This window comes from Typopeltis vanoorti, chromosome 10 (assembly GCF_054136105.1).
Source record: "Typopeltis vanoorti isolate ZY-2024b chromosome 10, IOZ_Tvanoo_1.0, whole genome shotgun sequence".
In the NCBI taxonomy this organism is placed as follows: domain Eukaryota; kingdom Metazoa; phylum Arthropoda; class Arachnida; order Uropygi; family Thelyphonidae; genus Typopeltis; species Typopeltis vanoorti.
Window position 1 is genome coordinate 80,195,125 of NC_143558.1, and position 18,175 is coordinate 80,213,299.

At 33.8% G+C, this 18,175-nt stretch overlaps 1 protein-coding gene across 1 annotated transcript in view; it reads left to right on the forward strand.

The window, feature by feature from the left end:
• The first annotated feature begins 7,886 nt into the window (after positions 1–7,886).
• LOC150102536 (IDLSRF-like peptide) overlaps positions 7,887–18,175 on the forward strand; it is a 166,017-nt gene continuing 155,728 nt past the window's right edge. The window contains exon 1 of the mRNA XM_090399481.1: positions 7,887–8,010. Coding sequence (XP_090255607.1) covers positions 7,887–8,010 — 124 coding nt within the window. The remainder of the gene's footprint in view (positions 8,011–18,175) is intronic.

Consider the following 18,175-nt stretch of genomic DNA (forward strand, 5'->3'; position numbering starts at 1 on the left):
TCTCAGACATGGTGCTCCAGAGCTAACATCTGTCCTGCATCATCTCTACAATCTGTTATACATAGCTGATACTTATACCAATGTGTGGAAGCAATCACACGTCCAACCTATTCCAAAAAAGAGAGATAGAAGTCTACCATCAAACTACCAACCAATCACCATCACCTCAGTCCTCTCCAAAATAATGGAGAACGTCATCAAAAGCCAATGTCCTCCAATATCTAGAGGCCTACCAATTAATCAGCAACCATGAGTCTGGATGAGTCTAAGGACTCCTTGGAGTCGCCCGTAATAATAATAATTTACATGCAAAGTCTCTGTTAATTATGTTCTCTGTTTTCTCTTAATACAAATATTTATTGAAATATTCTGAATTATTGAAAGCATAAAAAACTGAATTAATTAACTCCTTATTATTAATATTGAAATCAAATTGAAATTCGCATAACATAAATTGTTTGATATTTTATACGCCTACTAGTCTGAATACTCAGTTAATTATTCGGAAATTTAATGACTATTGAATAATTGCCGCATGCATTCATGTTCAGTTTAAATAAATGTTTATTAAACTTTGAAATATGTCGACGCTGTGGAAACTGATTGAATCGAAATAGATACTGGAATGTTTCTTTCCCTCATAAAAACGTTAATGCGTTTGATTATCTGTATCTTTGTCCTTACGGAACAAAAAAATGGTCATGAAATTCATGTGTAAGTGTAGCCTCATTGTTTCATTCTAAAGATCCTTATTATATATTCCAAAAAATATTTCTCGATTCCTTTTCTTATTTTCAACTGGCTCCAAATTGATTGCACTCTGGCTCAGGAAACAGTTCCCCTCCCCGCTTAATTTATTAACTGCACAACTTGTAAAAGTTGACCGTGCGACATGCATTCATAATGTACATACGATTACATATAATAATTGTTAAGGTTAGAAACTCCAGATGGTGGGAATGGCCTATCATCTTTTCGTTGCCTTTCCTTAGAAATACACTCTCCTACTTGGGTGGTGATGTGTGCAGACTGGGAAACATACTTAGTTCCAAAATGTTAGGGATAAAAGAGTACTTCCTTCGTGAAATAACAACGCGTCAGATATTTTATTAATGATGTTAACAATATTGAAACTTTTGTTATGTTGTAATCATCTGTCTTCGCACATGATGTCATCGCACATTAATTATCTTTTATATGAGTTAATGACTGTGCAGAAAGAGATAGAGAGTCAAGTAAATAGTATCCTCGAATTTCCTCGTGCCCCAAAAACATCAGGAGCCGGAAAAAATGCATGATATATAACATTTTCAATTTCCATTTTTCATTTCATTTTCTTAAAATAATATTATTAAAATCGAGTCCACATTATGGTAACAGTCCGACGTACACGGTATATAAAATTTTAAGAACTGCATTATCACTACGTACACAAAGTCAAAATATCAAAACCCTTCGATCACTTCGCTTTCTAAATATATTATTGGTTGAACCCATAATGCGGTGTATACCTTTTCATTGCTTAATTCTGTATCACTTATAATTTTATTAGATCTAATATATTTACACATTAAAACTATATCTCGCGTATTCGTTCTCCAACCACCAGGCTTCTGGTACGAATCCTACCATGGCCATGGATGTATGCGATTGTCTTTAGGTCTTAGATGAATTTTATCGACTAGTGTAAAACCTCAACCCATCTTATTGGAAGGCTGAAGGGGCTTCCAAAAATTCCATATTTGGTCTCTAGAAGAAGAGTTTCTAGACCAGATAAAAATGGAAAACAAAAAATCCTTATCCCAAGGCACTACTGTTCTGTAATTAATGGGTTTGAGATGCCGTACCTCACTTATTACCTGGACTTCTGTTTCAGTTCTTGGTGCCTTTTTCCCATAATGTTGGAAATCCAGTCTTTTGTTAACTAATACAATATCTCTTAGTATTCCCCACAAAGAACCAACTGAAGAAAGAAATAGGATAAACAGCAAGAATTCACATAACTAATGATCCCCTTTTACTGATTCACATCAATTTCAATTTCAGTCCTTTGCAGACTCTTTTAGCGGTACCATTAAAAGTCCATGATGACAGTATCTGTGGCTTTTATACTCTGTGGTGATGTATCTTACCTCTCCCTTTGATCCTTTTTTATTACCTCATCAGTAAGGAAGATTATACCACAAGATAGAGTAGAATAGCAGGAGCTGAAACTTCATGCAAAGGAAAAGGTTAAGAAATTCTGGAGGACCCAAGTGGTATGTCTTATGAATGCAGCTGATATTAAAACTGAATTCTTGCCTACTGATTCATAGTCGGCCAAAGATAAAAAGCTCACAAAATTTAAAAATTCAATTGCAGGTCTCTTAATGGAAAACATACAAGATCAGTCCTACTAAAACTCTCAATCTTACTAATGGTTTCCATTTGGTTGAATTACAGTCAAAAGCCTCTAAGATTATGATATTAGCATATCATGTCTGTTAATATTATGGCTGACACAAATATAAAAAAGTGGTATATGGCGGTTGTGAAGCTGCAAGGTTCAAGGTAACCAATGGTGTGCTTCAAGAATCAGTCCTTGGTACGTAGTTATTCAATCTCTACATTAATGACATTGGGAAGGATTTGACATTTGACATAGAGCTATTTGTTAACGATTCAAAGATAGATAGGGTAATCAGGAATACAGCTGATGCGGTACTTGCAGAATGATTTGAATAGGCTGGAATTGCGGGCATCATTTTCATGTTAATAAATGTAAAGTCATGCACTTTGGGTATGATTATGTATCCAGTTTCGTATTATATTGGTGGAATTATTCTTGAAGCAACTGCTGAGGCTAGGGATCTTGGAGGTTTAGTAGACATGAAGTTGAAGTTCAAGGGTCATATAGCAAAAATTGTAAATACAACTCAGGGAATAATTAAAATCCTGAAACGAACCTTGACATGTGAAGATAAGGAAGTCATTTTTGCCTCTTTACATGACCTTGAGAAGACCTCACTTGGAATACTGCGCGCAGTTCTGGTCTCCTGGTTTCCATGGTAATTGTGGTACAAGATAGAGTGCGAAGGAAAGTGTCAAAAATGATATTCGGATTGTGGAATACAGATTATAAAGACAGATTGAGAATTTATTGACTGCAGACTCTAGCAAACAGGAGAAAGAGGTGGGGGGGATATGATTGAGAATTACAAACTTCTGAAAGGGTCATACATAAATTCAGTAGATGGAATTTTTCAATTTATGGAGGGTGGGGAAAGAACAAGAGGACATCCTTGGAATCCTTGTAATGCGTGATTGGAATGGATGATTTTCGTTGGATGTTGTGTGTGCAAATAGCGTGAATGAATTCAAATTCAGGTATGACAACAGCTGGCGCGAATTAGATGGCTTTCGTCGATGAGTTCCAGACTCCCTGAAGATCCATGTAATAATAATAATAATTGCATGGACATTCTCTATTCGGATGGCCTGTTTTGTGGGACGATAATCCAAGATACCGGGAGAAAACATCCTGCCACTTTTTATGACGCTGTTGAATAGTCGGATTTTTCATCCGAAAATCAGGCAAACTAGCCGTCCGTAATTCAAAACATGCACAACAATCCTGAGGGCTGGTAACTCGCTTTCCAAATGACAATCCCTTATAGACGAAGTTTTCAATTAAAAGTACTGCCCTATTATAATTATTATCAATAAGGAGTGCCTTTTTCCTCTCCTTATCTGTGAAAATATCTAGCTCTTCACATTCAAGGCTATCTCTTCTCAGATTAATGTTCATTTCCCAACATCACAGGATTCATACTAAAGATACTCATAGCTTTCTTTTCTGTGGCTCTTCCGAGCGTTGATCATGCAGAGCTTTCTCTTCTGAATAAGTACGTATCGTGCAATCTCTAAACTACGCTACTTCGGAGCATTACACCCATATCTGTGTCTATGGACATAAAAGTTTTGATGCTATTCATGAGAAAGAAAAAAAAAAGAGAGAAGGAGAACGAGAAAGAAATCACGTAACTAATGATCCCCTTTTACTGATTCACTTCACTGCTCTCTCTCTCTCTCTCTCTCTTGGACAGATAATCACTTTCTGTTATGTCTCAACAGGTATATATATATATATAGTAATTCTTCTCAGAATTTCACATATTACAAATTCAGCTAAGTAACATTTTACAAGGTATTTCTTATTCCATAATATTTATCTCACTCATTTCATTCTCATAGGATTAATATATACTACCTTATTATGGTTTTAAACCTTTTGAAGGTGTCTAGATCGAGTTATTTGATATGTCAGCTTAATAATTTATGCAATTTTATTTTTTTGTATGAAGAAGAAGTTAGGTTACAGTATTTACGGGATAAGAATGAAACTTTAGTTCTGAAGTTAAAATGGCTATATACCAGGGGTGGCCAACTACGCGTCCTTTTGGAACCAAAATAATTCCGGTAAGACAGAAGAGCCGCAACCTTTGACCGAAGCGATGTTACGGGAGTGAGTGTGCGCATGAGGTGGGGATGCAAAGCTATGCCTGCCCGCCACAACACGATAGTTACAATTTATTAAATCTAAATATATATCTGTTTTAAATCATGAACATTTGAACGAGCTTGTAAGAACTGCTTCGACTAATTGCACACCTACTTTTAAGGAGCTTACTAAGAAAGTGGGTACAAGGAAAACCTCTACTAGTAAATAACTAAAATTATTGTGTTTCGACTTTAAAATTATTCGAATTGTTCAAATTAAATTTCATTTAATGTGTTTCGAATTAAACCGTTTTATTGCAGGAATTTTTATTAACCCTATTTTTCTTTCCCTCTTCTCGCTCTTCTTTTTATAATTTTGTTCCTATTTTTTGTTGTATCCTCTTTTATGTTTATTTTTTCCTGGTAGAGCGTGAAGACGTGGACCGCATGAAGTGTGGAGTCGAGCCGCATGCGGCTCGCGAGCCACGTTGTAGCCACCCCTTGCTTTACCTTAAGCTTTCATGTTTCATATAAAAAATTCTTTCTGTAAATTATCTTCATTACCTGCTGTAATAAATTTGTTTTCATTCTCTGAAAATGACTATTTCTACTCATTGGAACTCTTAATTCTTTCAGTATTTTATTTCATAATTCCATCCAATATTTTCACATATTAGACTGGATAATTCTTACTGACAAGCAACACGTCTTCTTAGAAACTTAACTTTGGTGAAGGTAAAATACTTGAACTTATTTTGATGGTTCTTCTTTGACTTTTAGTGCGTGTATTATTATTATTATTATTATTATTATTATTATTATTATTATTATTATTGTTATTATTATTATTATTATTATTATTATTATTATTATTATTATTCGTGGGAGGTCCTATTCTCACATGCATAGCTTATCGTACCTCACCTCGACTTAAATGCATTCACTACACTCACCACACTCTCAGGCAATGCATTCTAATCACCCACCACTCTCCATGCAAAAATATCTACTCTTCACCCCCATTGTTGCTCACACCCACTTTATACAGCTTCCAGGAATGGCCTCTCGTTCTCTCCCTGTCTTTAGATCTTCTCTGAAAAATCTCATCCACGTTAATCTGGTAATTACCTCGTATCATCTTATAGGTCTCGATAATGTCTCCCCTCTTCCTTCTATCCACTATCTGTGTAATTTGTATTCTTTCAATCTGTTCTCATATTCCACATTCCAGAGACAATAAACCAACTTAGTCAATCGTCTCTAGATCCTCTCTATCATCTAATCATCCTTTTGAAAACTAGGCAACCAAATCTGTGCACAGTAATACATATGCGGCCTGATCTAAGTCTTGTGCATTGGAATCAAAACATCCTTACTTCTATACGTCAGTGTTTTCCGCATCATTCCCATAATCCGCTGTATCATCCTCACATTTCTAGCAAAATTTCCACGACATTTCAAGTCTCTGTCCACCACAACCCTCAAATTCTTCATCTCCTCCACCTTCTCCAAAATATCTCCACCAAGTGCTTGTATTCTCTGGATAATTTGGCGTATGTAAAAGTTGAGGTTCCGCTGAGGAACCTACTGTCTTCATGTGAGGCCAGCTAACTTACCTCCAGTTAAGAAATAAAAGCTCTCAAATATTCCTCGCAAACTAGGCAGAAATCAAGCTGATAAGGATGTCGTTGATACTGAATGCGCGACGGAGATTCCATTTATTATAATACCCAATTTATTAATTGTTTCTACTATTATTGGTGTAATGTTAATATTTTGTGATAACCCATTTTTTAAATATTTTCTAACATTTTATTGCAAAAATATGTCTAACAATACAGGCGGTCTCTATTTCGGAATTTTTTTTTCATATTTAAATAGTTTGGGATTTTTTACTTCGACAAAATTTCGCTGTCTTCGGAAATATTGAAACCCGGTTACAATTTGTTATGCGGTTACGGTTCTAAAAACCTTTCCTACTTCATTGGGTTATAATTTATCTTTTATTATTTCTGTGCATAATCACATCGATACTCCTTGTTTCATCAGAAAGATACATGAAACTTGATTTTTGCGTTTGAGATTCTAATAATTCTAATCATATTTTATTTCTCCGATTTTATAAATGGTTTTCTGCAGATCTTCTAAATAATAGTATCCATTATATCATTTATTAAAAATGTATAATTTTTTTCGTAGTCCTTTTCGAAATTAATTCTTTTCACCCTCCATTCTTCTTCTTCTTCGAATTATGTTACAGTTCAAATAGACTATTTTTCTTTTGTCTTTAGGCTGTTTGTAATGACGATATATGTTGGATTTACTATTTAAATTTTCAGTAGAAATGTTTACTTCACAATCTTTTCAAAATTCATTAATTTCACCTCCGATTCCTTCTACCTGCAGTTAGCTTACATAACAAATCACTCCTGTTTTATCTTCGTTATACTGTTAGTAATATGGAGATATATTCTTGAGCTATATCAATCGCTTTATATTAGCATCTTAAAATGTAAATTCATCTTCAGTTTTCTTATTTATTTTTCTTAACTGATTGAAACTTATGATCCTGACGATTTATTTATCATACGAAGGGATATTACAAACTCTAGAGAAAATAATTTATTCATTAGAACAGCCTTCCAAACGCACTTTTCCCTTCTTAATGTTAATAGCGCATGAAATGTTTTTAAGTATGCCTTAGGCTTTATATTATGACTTCTTTTAATAATTTTAACCGTTTGGTTATTATCCGCTTAACAGACTTAACCCGAAACGTTCATATAATAAATCGTTATTTTCTTCATAGAAAAAATATCAGAGAACCCTCCCTTAGCGTTATTTACTCGACAGCTGTATTAATGAAAAAATATGATAGGTTGTTGTTCGGCGCACATTTTCCTGAAACCGCTTCCTGACGCACGTAAGTTGTTACCTAATGAAGGGAAATAGCCGTGCTTATGTTCTAGAACAGACATTAATATATTGCTAACAAGAACGGTTAGACCAGGCTACCAACCATTCGTTAAATCCCAAAGTTACAGTCGATGATAAAGCAACATGTATTTTCTGATTGGCCGTAATTAGAGAAGGCTTTCTACGTTGCGCGTGCGCAAATATGGATGCTCCTCACCGTCCAGTACCTTCCTCCGTGCGTAGGCCTGACAAAGATTAAAAAGCCTTTACAAACGTTTCGCGTTTGCAAGCTCTAGCTCTCAGCAGACGAACCACCAGAAACAGACGACAACTAGAAAAGGCGCACGCGCTAGTTTTCGTTTGTCGTCTCCACCCAAGGCCGAGGCAAACCAGCTAGTTGCATCGATCTCTTTCCTCACCTTCCAACTCTACCTTGCTGGGACCTGTTGTCGGATAGACCACCTACAAAACTGGCGCTCCCCAGGCCGAATATGTTGCTTCGGACCACACACATCCATGTCATCATGTTTGTCCTATTCGGACTAGCAAAGGGAGCGTATTTGCTAGATTTTTCTAGAGTTTTCCACCATAATATGGCAAACGTGAAAAGAGAAGGTGAGTTTTTTTTTTTTTTTAATTAATTTAAATATTACACACGACCATTTCCTAACTTCACCATATCATTTCCCCTGTAAAGATGTTTTCATACTCCTGCTCAGGAAGCGTGCAGGAAAACCCGACACTTTACAAATATCATGAACCACCTGTGGCTTTCATTCTACAGGTGAATGAAAATAATTGGTTTGAACGGCTCAAATTACATGTCAGTTAATAAAGTAGCGCTTGAAATAATAAAATGGTTTTGCAGATTTTGATTCTTAGTTATAGCTTTGATTTTTCCGATAAGAATATCTACAAGCAAAATCTATAGTAATATCGGTAATGTTGTAATCAGTAACGGTGCTAATTGAATCTTGCGTCAAGTACGATGAATCAGAACCTAGAATTTCAATCCAAAATGAACTCCGAAGTATGAAATTTGTAAAATATGTGAATAATTTAGTGTATAAAAATAATAAGCACTTAGAAATCCTATAAAAGGAAGCATCTACGTAATTATATTAAAATCACGGCTTTGCTTGTCCGGCTGGTTACGTTTGTTTTAAAAATAAAAATTCATTATAACGTTTGTTATAAATGGTCATTTTCAAATAACCATGTGATAACAGATTTTCAAATATTGGCATTAGAATATAATTTAATTCAGATAAGAATTATTCAAAGACGCATTGTGTTGATCATTTCCAAAGAGACAAAATTCATGCATTTTTCATACCTCATGATACGATAATTCGAGCTGTATTGAATATTTAATAAAGACCTTTATATGACTGTCGAGACGCTGACACCAGAATTTTTTGGGAGCCGATGAAGGATCTCTGTGTTATATAAACATGAATGCCTACGTATAAATATATTTTCATATAGTATATGTAACACGCTTGAGATATATTGAGAGTAGGGGATTAATCCATTGCATTACAATTGAAATATGGAAATTGTGGTCCTCACTATGTTGATAAAAATGGCGAGATTATTTGAATTGTTTAGAATCAGAAATTGTAATTTTTGAGCTAAAAATGAATTATAATTAATGTTCGTTATAGAAATGATGCTATCTTTGCTTGTTACTAAGAATACGAGGACATATAATTACTTCTCACGATTTCCTGTTAAGCATGTTAATGCTTTTCTTTTATCCTAATTTTTAAGTTTTTCACTGCAGATGAATAATTTCACTTATTGTGTTTTTAGCTTTACCTTAAAATAGTAATTCCTAAATTAAAGGACAATCAAATTGTGATATCCATGAAAGAATAAACATAATTCTTTCAATTTTTCACATAATTAATTCCTTTGAAACGTGTAAATCTTCAAGGATGTAATTTGAACGTTATCTAGAAAGAAATGATCGGAGCAAGTAATATATATCTGTGTAGTGTATTGGGAACATATCATAACAGTATTCTGCACCTGTCTGTAAACATTTATTTATCAGTGTTCCATATCTTTCTATAAATATTTGTAGTATCCGGCTACAGTGAAAAAGATAAGCAATAAAAATTAAACTAATGTATCGTATGCTATCTATGACCAGATAATATTACAGAAGTCACTTGGAACGTTATCATGAAGGAGTAAATCCTCTTATTTTCTGATGAAGTGGATTATCAGATATGCGCGTTACGTTTCTATTCGTAGTTTCGAAAAGGCCATTCCGCTGGCTTGAATGTGAATTATATGTTTTATGCATTATCGCAGAATAAAATTATACGTACACAGAAATTGAACACTTATGTTTTGTATATATGGATATCTAGTTAGAAATTCTGACTTATCTTATATTCATGAATTGCAGATATTTTATGAATTTAAAAAACAGTTTCATCTACATAGCAAAATACTTTGTCGATGTTTAAATAACAATATCAACAATCATAATTGTGTTTCGTTACTGATATTATTATTTTTTAATTATACAGTTCATTTGTTATGCTTTCGTTATTTAGTTTGATAAAATAGAGATTACATAAATTGCAAGCGGAATAATGTTTGCTGTGACTGCTTATAAACAACGAAAAGAAAATAAAAATTTAAGAAAAATTTACAGTAATCAATTTAGTTTGCCTTTTAACACACACACACACACACACACACACACACACACACATATATATATATATATATATATTGTTTTGTTGAAACAATTTTGTTGAAACAATGTTCAAACTAGCATAGCCGCATCTCATGCGGAACAGTAATGTCAATATACTGTATATTCGAATAGTTTCCGTGAGATGCCGGGCGGATTCCATGATCATCTCAGTTCGGTAGACTATCAATGCCACCATTCAGCCTCCATTATCTCTACCGCTTCATTAAAATACTTTTAACTTTTCGTATGTTCAGTGCTATTCAAATTTATTATTTATTATTAAGATCATTCATTTAGCTACTTTTTTTTCGAATTAAAACGTTTAATTTAATTCTGTTTATAAATAATAGTTATATACTATTAAAGGCATTACCAAATTTTTGATGAAAAAAAATTTTAAATAAAGTCCTGAGAAAAAAGAGAACAAAAGTTTCGTGACGCTAAAAGATAAGCATTCAAATTGATTTTCATTGGTGGATACAAGTTTGACTCAATTAATAAAATATTACCACTACCCATGCATAATACATACTTTTGAAATGATAGTTAGCTTTGAAGTGTATGAATAAAATAAAATAAAATAAAAATGAAGTTTTTCGCCTTGGAACGCTATTATGAATAAACACACACACACACACACACACACACACACACACACACACAAAAAAAAAAAACCTCAAGTTTCAATGACGGTCGCAGTGAGAGAGCATTGTAAAGTTACATTTTCTTAATAGTCTGCTTTGTGTCACTTAAAATAAGATTCAAATATTCTTTAGTAATACTATACTCACAGCACTCTGGGGTGTCATACATGTGAATCATTCTGATTTTCAGTGGATATTTATAATTACTTGAAAAAATTATAAATTTGGATCAAAATCTATTTAGAACTTGGAATTGTCATTAATTTGAAGTATTAGTATTATTAATAAATAATGATAGATAATATTTTAAATGCTTAAATGTAATTCTAAGCGAAATATCAGTAATTATTTCATTCGGCTAATATTCATTGTTTATTGATAGATATAGAAAATGTATTCTCAAAGAATTGGCTACTCACCAATTCACTATTTAATGATCTAATTCATACGGTGCAAATGTAATAGGTTAAACGTTTCCCTAATATCTCCCTTGATAATTTGACTGGTGAGACAGTAATCTTTTCCATTTAAGGACTTAGTCAGCTATTCCCCAATGTAATCAGAGGAATGACATTTCTTCCTTCTCCAAGGACCAAACTGAGTAGGATGTTACCCACGCATCTTTGTAGGTCACCTCAGCACGCACACACCTACATCTTGAATTCAATCAACACGAAAAGACTCAAATAATACTCTAATGTGATAGAATGGTAATTCTGTTTTTAAATAGTTCCGAGTATTTTTCTTAAACGTGTAGGGGTGTTTCTTTTAATTAATCTGTCTTTATGATATTTCGAATTCAGAATCAGCTGAATTAAGCTGAATCAGCTGAATCTCTAAATTAAGCATTTGTTTTCCTCTTAATTTTGTAACGACTGTTCTCAAAGCCTGTGGTAGTAATAGAATTGAAAGCGGCTCTGGAAAATTTTTTAAAAAATGGCTACAATATAATTTTATTTCCGCATATTACTCTTTCAATCATGTTTGTCTTTTTCGAAGAAAATGTCAGTCATTCAGATTTAAAAGAAACCCATTTGTCTTTTATATTTTCCCTTTTTTTCTAAAGTTTGAGTTATATTTCGAATCTGGTGTGTGGTTGAATACATTACAAAAATGTGTATCCAACGATCGGAAGCTCTGAGCTTTTCGCCCCTCACCATCCAGCAGAATGTATAAACAGCATAATTCCAATGTTTAACTGAGAGCAATTGGAGTGGTGCATATGTTTACAAAAGGGTCTTAATAATGGTTGTCGAATCAGCATTCGCAGCCAAATCACCAAGATACTTAATGGGCAGAACATATAATATGTTCTGTCCATTAAGTATCTTGAGAAAGAACTCTTGAGAAATGGTATTTTCAGGAGCGATGAACCTTGCTACATACTATTTTCATTCAGTGAAGAATCTGGATCTTTCACTTCGAATCTGTAAGACAAGATTCTTCTAGATTCGAAGAATTCAGCAATATATCATTATAATAATGAATCGCTGCTTTTTATTGAACACGAAATCCTAAATAACTCAGAATTATTAGAGGTGATATATTTCTATGAGAAGGCCAAATTTCCTCTTTAAATATGTCATTTACTCTTATTTGCCACTTACTCTTCAAATGTGTCTTAAAAATACACTAGTCAGCTCAGTGTATCAGAAATTGCCATATGTGAATGTGAAGAATGCACAGTATCCTTACAGAAGCCTATGACAAATTTAGTTATGATATTCTGGCAGCCTAGTCTGTATTGCATGTCTTATTAAACTAATATAAAAAATAAGATACCAAATGTGATAAAATAGATAAATTTGAACACAGCTTCGTGAATGCGTTGCCTTTCAGAAGTAATATATAAACATTTGAAAGAGACATTTAAGGGTGAAAAACAATATAATCCCAGTATTTAATTGATAACCAGTGCATAGAACCGGTGTGTATAAAGATATTATCCACTTTGTTTAACACGGAAAATTCTCCGTGGTTCTTTACCAGTTTAAAGCAAAACTTTATGTACACGTGATAATTCTTTCTTTGAATTCTGCCATTCCTGATGGAAAACGAAAATCACGAAGGGCGCAGAAGGGTTTACTAGGCAATAAACCGTGTAAACTCAATAACAGAAGCTATAACTTGGAAATGAACTTTGAATGAACCAGCAGGGTCTATTCATTTTATCTATACCTAGCGGGTGAATTCGGTCTTATCTGTATTACAATCATCTAGAGGTCTTACTGTCCATCTGCGTGACATCATCACTTGGCAGCATTGTGTACACTGGTGTCGAACTTTGTCTTAGTTACGTGTTAATTAGCCAATAGTCTCGATTGTTATTATTCACATCACTGAAGAGACTTTCAGAAATTCTATTGCCATCTCAATTAAACTAGTCTGCTTCTTTCCCGCGCTCGTCAGCTTTCTGCATTTAACACACGCAGATTTCTTGGAGTGAAAATTGTTAATTTAGTTTCATGTTTATTAGATCAAATGTCCTGTCGTCAATAAGACTAGTCAAAAGGAAAACTTAATACTGCCTGAATAGAATTCTGTAGTCTCCTGAATGAGACATAAGTCATATTACTATTTTGTATTTCACGTTTTCCTAAACTATATGAATTTCCACCAGTATATAAATTAAGGCTGTTGTGTTGATGGAGCGCCTCACTCGGTATCGATGATGCGCTATGGTCAGAAAGACCTAGAATGTTTTAACATCTAGGACGCAAAGAATCTCCATAATAGACTTTCTTCATCAGAAGTTGAGTTAGCTGGTCTCATACCGGGGTAGAAGGTTTTTTTTCTTCCTCCACAAAATAGGTAAATCAGCCAGAAGAACATATGCAATTTACAAGCATAATGCAACGACTTTATAGTCTTTGAATGTAATTCTAAACAGCTATAACGGCTTTTATATGATAGCATGGTAATGTTTACTCCGTTTAAATGCTTCGAGAAAGAAGATATATCATAAGGCCAATCCCAAGCAAATATAATTAAAGTGCTTTAATTGAAAGAAATCAAATGCTTTAATGCTTGCAGTGTTCTTTAGAGTAGTAGCCATTAAATATATTATTGTATTAATTACTTGTATTAATTTATCACGTACCGCAAATTGCTTAATGCAAATCTCTTAATGTTGCAAGAAAACAATAACAGAGTTCCACGCATGCGGTGCTCTTATTAGGAAAAGAGTGACTAATGGAGGATGACTAAAGTGCATTTAATTATGGTAGATGGAAAACCTAGCTGCTATGTTTCGTGCCGGACATTCTGAGTCATCTTAATCATACAGCACGTTAATAGTAACTTCTATTGATTATTTGAGTTTCAGTAAACAGAGTATTTGAATATTTGAGTATTTGAGTTGTTTCGTCTAATTAAAGAAGGAAATTCAAATGTGATACACGCTGTGGGCTTTTTATAAACTTTAAGAAATAATGAAACTATGGAACATGATGCGCAATTCAGTTTAGTGCCAACTAATTGATGAATAATTGTGCCCAATATACCGTAGGTGTTATATAATTTCCATATGGCAACTCACTTTTGCCCCAAGATCTGCAAGTGTTGTGCCTTTCACTAAAATTCTTTCTGTATCTGTTAGCTGAAGAGCGAATGTTTGTCCAAAAATGGAACAGTGCCAAACGTAAAGCAGCTTCCATAGTGTATATTTGGATCTACATTTCCTTTTGTTCTTAGATGCAATTTTATTATTATCAATTGATATGCCATATATTTAATCATATCAATGCCACATATTTAATCATATCAATACCATTAAATGAAATTCGCATTTTTGGAGTTCTGGAAAATAATGTTGCCATACTTCGTATGTTTTCATCAGTAGGAGAAACGATAAATAACACGAATACGATGCGCTGCTTCTAGAGGAATTTACTAGGAAGCAAAATAAATGGTGAATTCTATGAGCTTGTTATTCTTTGAAAATGTGAATATTTTTGAACATGTCGCTTACGTGACATAAAGCTTGTCAAAAATGTATTAATTTCTGAGGTGGTAATACTATATTTCGAAATTTTAATAATACATTATTATGTGGGAACTTTATTTATTGAGCTGTATAAATCAACTTTTTTCTTGATATCATTTCGTCATATTAATACACTGAAAGATATTATATTAATATATATTGTATGAATATTATGAAACATATGATTAACCAATATTAAACGTATATGAATATGTATATTTAGGAATTATCAGAATCATGACATTCTGAGCAGCGCGATTTTAATAAATGAAATTGAATTTTGAGACAAACGTATTTATAAATGAAAATCCTTTAGCTGATTTTATTTGCTGAAAATTTAAATAATTGTGATAATTATTTAATGTTATAATAATAATATAATTATTAAAATATTAAATATTAAATGCATTTAATACTTAATATAATATTTAAATATATTATATTAAATATCATTATTATAATATTAGAATTATAATGATGATGTTTAAATATTCTCAATAACTTATACATTAAACTTGAATTCGTTTCTGGCTTCCATTGTAGTTTGGGGGGGGGGGTGAGGGTGTCTGTATTGTATTTCATTTATATACACACCACTCTAATGCCACGGTATAGTGCGGAAGACGCCTACCTGCCTATTTTCCACGAAATGCGTACACGTAGAGGCGGACTGAATGTTAAACTATCTCTGGGGGAAGATCAATGTTTTGACGTAAGCGTTCATCCTTGCATTTCTATACGATGGATACTGTAACTTCATAAAATTGTAAGTAGCCTTCAATCCAAAAAACTTCAAGAAAACAACTACAGCAGACTACATATTTTAGAATAGTAAATAGGTTTTGTTCATGTGATGTACTTCGTCCCACAAATGTGATCCAGCGTGTAAAGTGCTTCCGTTTCCCAAAGCCAAAAATAACATTTTAATGATGACCATGAAAGGCTTAGCTTTCAAAATCCTGACAAACCTTCAGCGCCCTCATGCCAATTTCCTTTCTGTCTACTCTTGTCATTAACGAGTAATTACTTGAAACAAATAACGGTTGTTAAATTCATATTTCACGGGATGTTCAAGTAGCTGGGGCTTTTATAGCGCATGAACAATAGCTTAACCCTTTGTTTAAATCACATTGCATCTAAAATAAGACGAACTATTTCTAATTTAATGAATTTTGTTTTTTACTCAACCTTCCTTCTTCTTAAATAATGGTTCCACTCTTAATTCTTAGCCATGTTTTTCGGCTAATTTTTAATAATGAAACCAAAACATAAATTGAAATATTCTGTAAATACTGACAATGTTGTTCAGTTTAAATCACTTTATTTGCAATTAATGTAAATTTAATAGTGCAATTAAAAAATACAAGTAGGCAAGTACACTTAAAATGGAAAACCATCAGTAGTCAACATAATCACAATGAAAAATTGTAATATCGATAGATGAGCAACTTCAGTTCAAGGGTAAATGCACTTAACCATGTATTATCTATGAAACTTATATTTCATATTAAACTTTCATGTTATAGGATATTTTTAAGAATAATATAAATGATTTAGGTTAGGGTTACGGGAGCAGCAACTAAAGCTAATGTTTTATTTTTGATTATGTGCGGTTCTTCTGGACAGCTCCCTCCTTGTTCACCCCGCTACCTCCATATGGGAACCACTAACTTACCTTCAGTAGAAAAGCGCTCATGAAGATTCTTCGAATCATATGAGAAAAGTAGACGAACGAAGATATTTCCAGTGGTAAAATAAGAAATAAGATTATCCCTTTACCGTTTCCTTATATAAAATATGAGAAACAAAGCTACAAACTAATTAAAGTGGAACTATAGTAAACATTGGAGCCTTAAAACGTAGGCAAAACTAAATACGTAGTATATTTTTTGTACTTCTGTCTCTATGTAGCAAATGACGCTTTTTATGCGGCAAGCTATATATATATTATATAATGTATTATGACCCACCTACTCAGTAGCGTGTCGAACCTCCTTTGGTCAGCGGATACTGCTTTCTACATTATCCCACGAATGTGCGATGGGATGCAGATCAGGTAGTTAGCGGCCAGTGGACATGATACCGACACCACCAGCTTGTTTCTCTCCAATCGTTTATACGCTGTGCTACTCATCTGACATGTATCCATAAACATGGAATTAAGATTTTATCCAGTCTGTTTCTAAAAAAGAAGATAAAACTCACCCACCATACTTTCATCCCATTGCCCTCGCCTCAACACTCTCTAAAGTAATGGAAATGGTCATCAACAACCAGCTTCTTCACTACCTCCTGGTGACCTTATCTTAACACGGTCCATTGAAAATTTTTTATTATTTCATTTGGTTTCTCTTCATATTTTAGAGACGTTTGCCTGAGTCTGATATCTTGCCAAGCTACTATTTTATGATTTCCTTCCTACTTTGTGATGGATTTCCAGCTTCTTCTCTGTAGTTCATTCTGTACCATGGAATACAAAATTTTTTACTCGGATAACTCACGTTTCATAATCTCCTATGGCAGCTAATACCTTAAACAATGATCGTTTCGCCATTTTCAAGTGAGGTGAAGATAATTTAGTGAATTTTATTGTTACTTAAACATTTTCTTATTTCCCGAACGAAAGGCCATACTCTCCTTCGCTTTTGATAACACTCCTCTCCTCATCTGCGATCTGTTTTCTTTTCTTGAGTTGACTTGCATATTTAGCCTATACTGGAACAAACACATCATGTTCCTTTTCAGCCTCCTTACGGCTTAGCATTCTTTCCTATTGCAAATATTACTTCTTTACGGCTCAACTCTAACACTTTTTATAGATCTCAAATTCGCCCAACCTTAGAATATTGCTGGAACACCTAGGATGGTGCAACGAAATCCTCCCTCAAAATAGTTGACTGTATCCATAAAAGAGCTGTTCGCTTCCTAGATGACCCTTAGCTCACTGACTCTTTTCAGTTACTTTCCCACAGACACTCTATTTCTGCATTGTCTTTTCCGTAGGTATTTCCATGGATGCCTCTCCACTGAACTGACCGCTACTGTCCTCTCCTTCCCTCTAATCACGAATGCAGGCAGCTGCAGGTCGGCATCCATAATCCATTCAGCTCCAGACTAACTTTTCATCCTCTTCTTTCATTCCATATACCTCTGTCCTTTGCCACAGCCTTTCCCATACCATTTCCCAAAACGCATGCAACCACCATCTCCAAGAAACACAAGAAAATACAGTATTTCTTTCTTCTCTCCGATCTGATTTTGATTGAAATAATTTTGTTGAAAATACTGTCTAGGACCTTCGGGAACTTTTATAGGGATGTTTCAACTAAAGATGTGTTAACGTGTCTTCTGTTTAAGTGGATGGGCTTATTCCTCCAGAAAACTGAGATTTTTGACTCTGCATAAGAGACTATCCAGGATACATGCGAACAACGC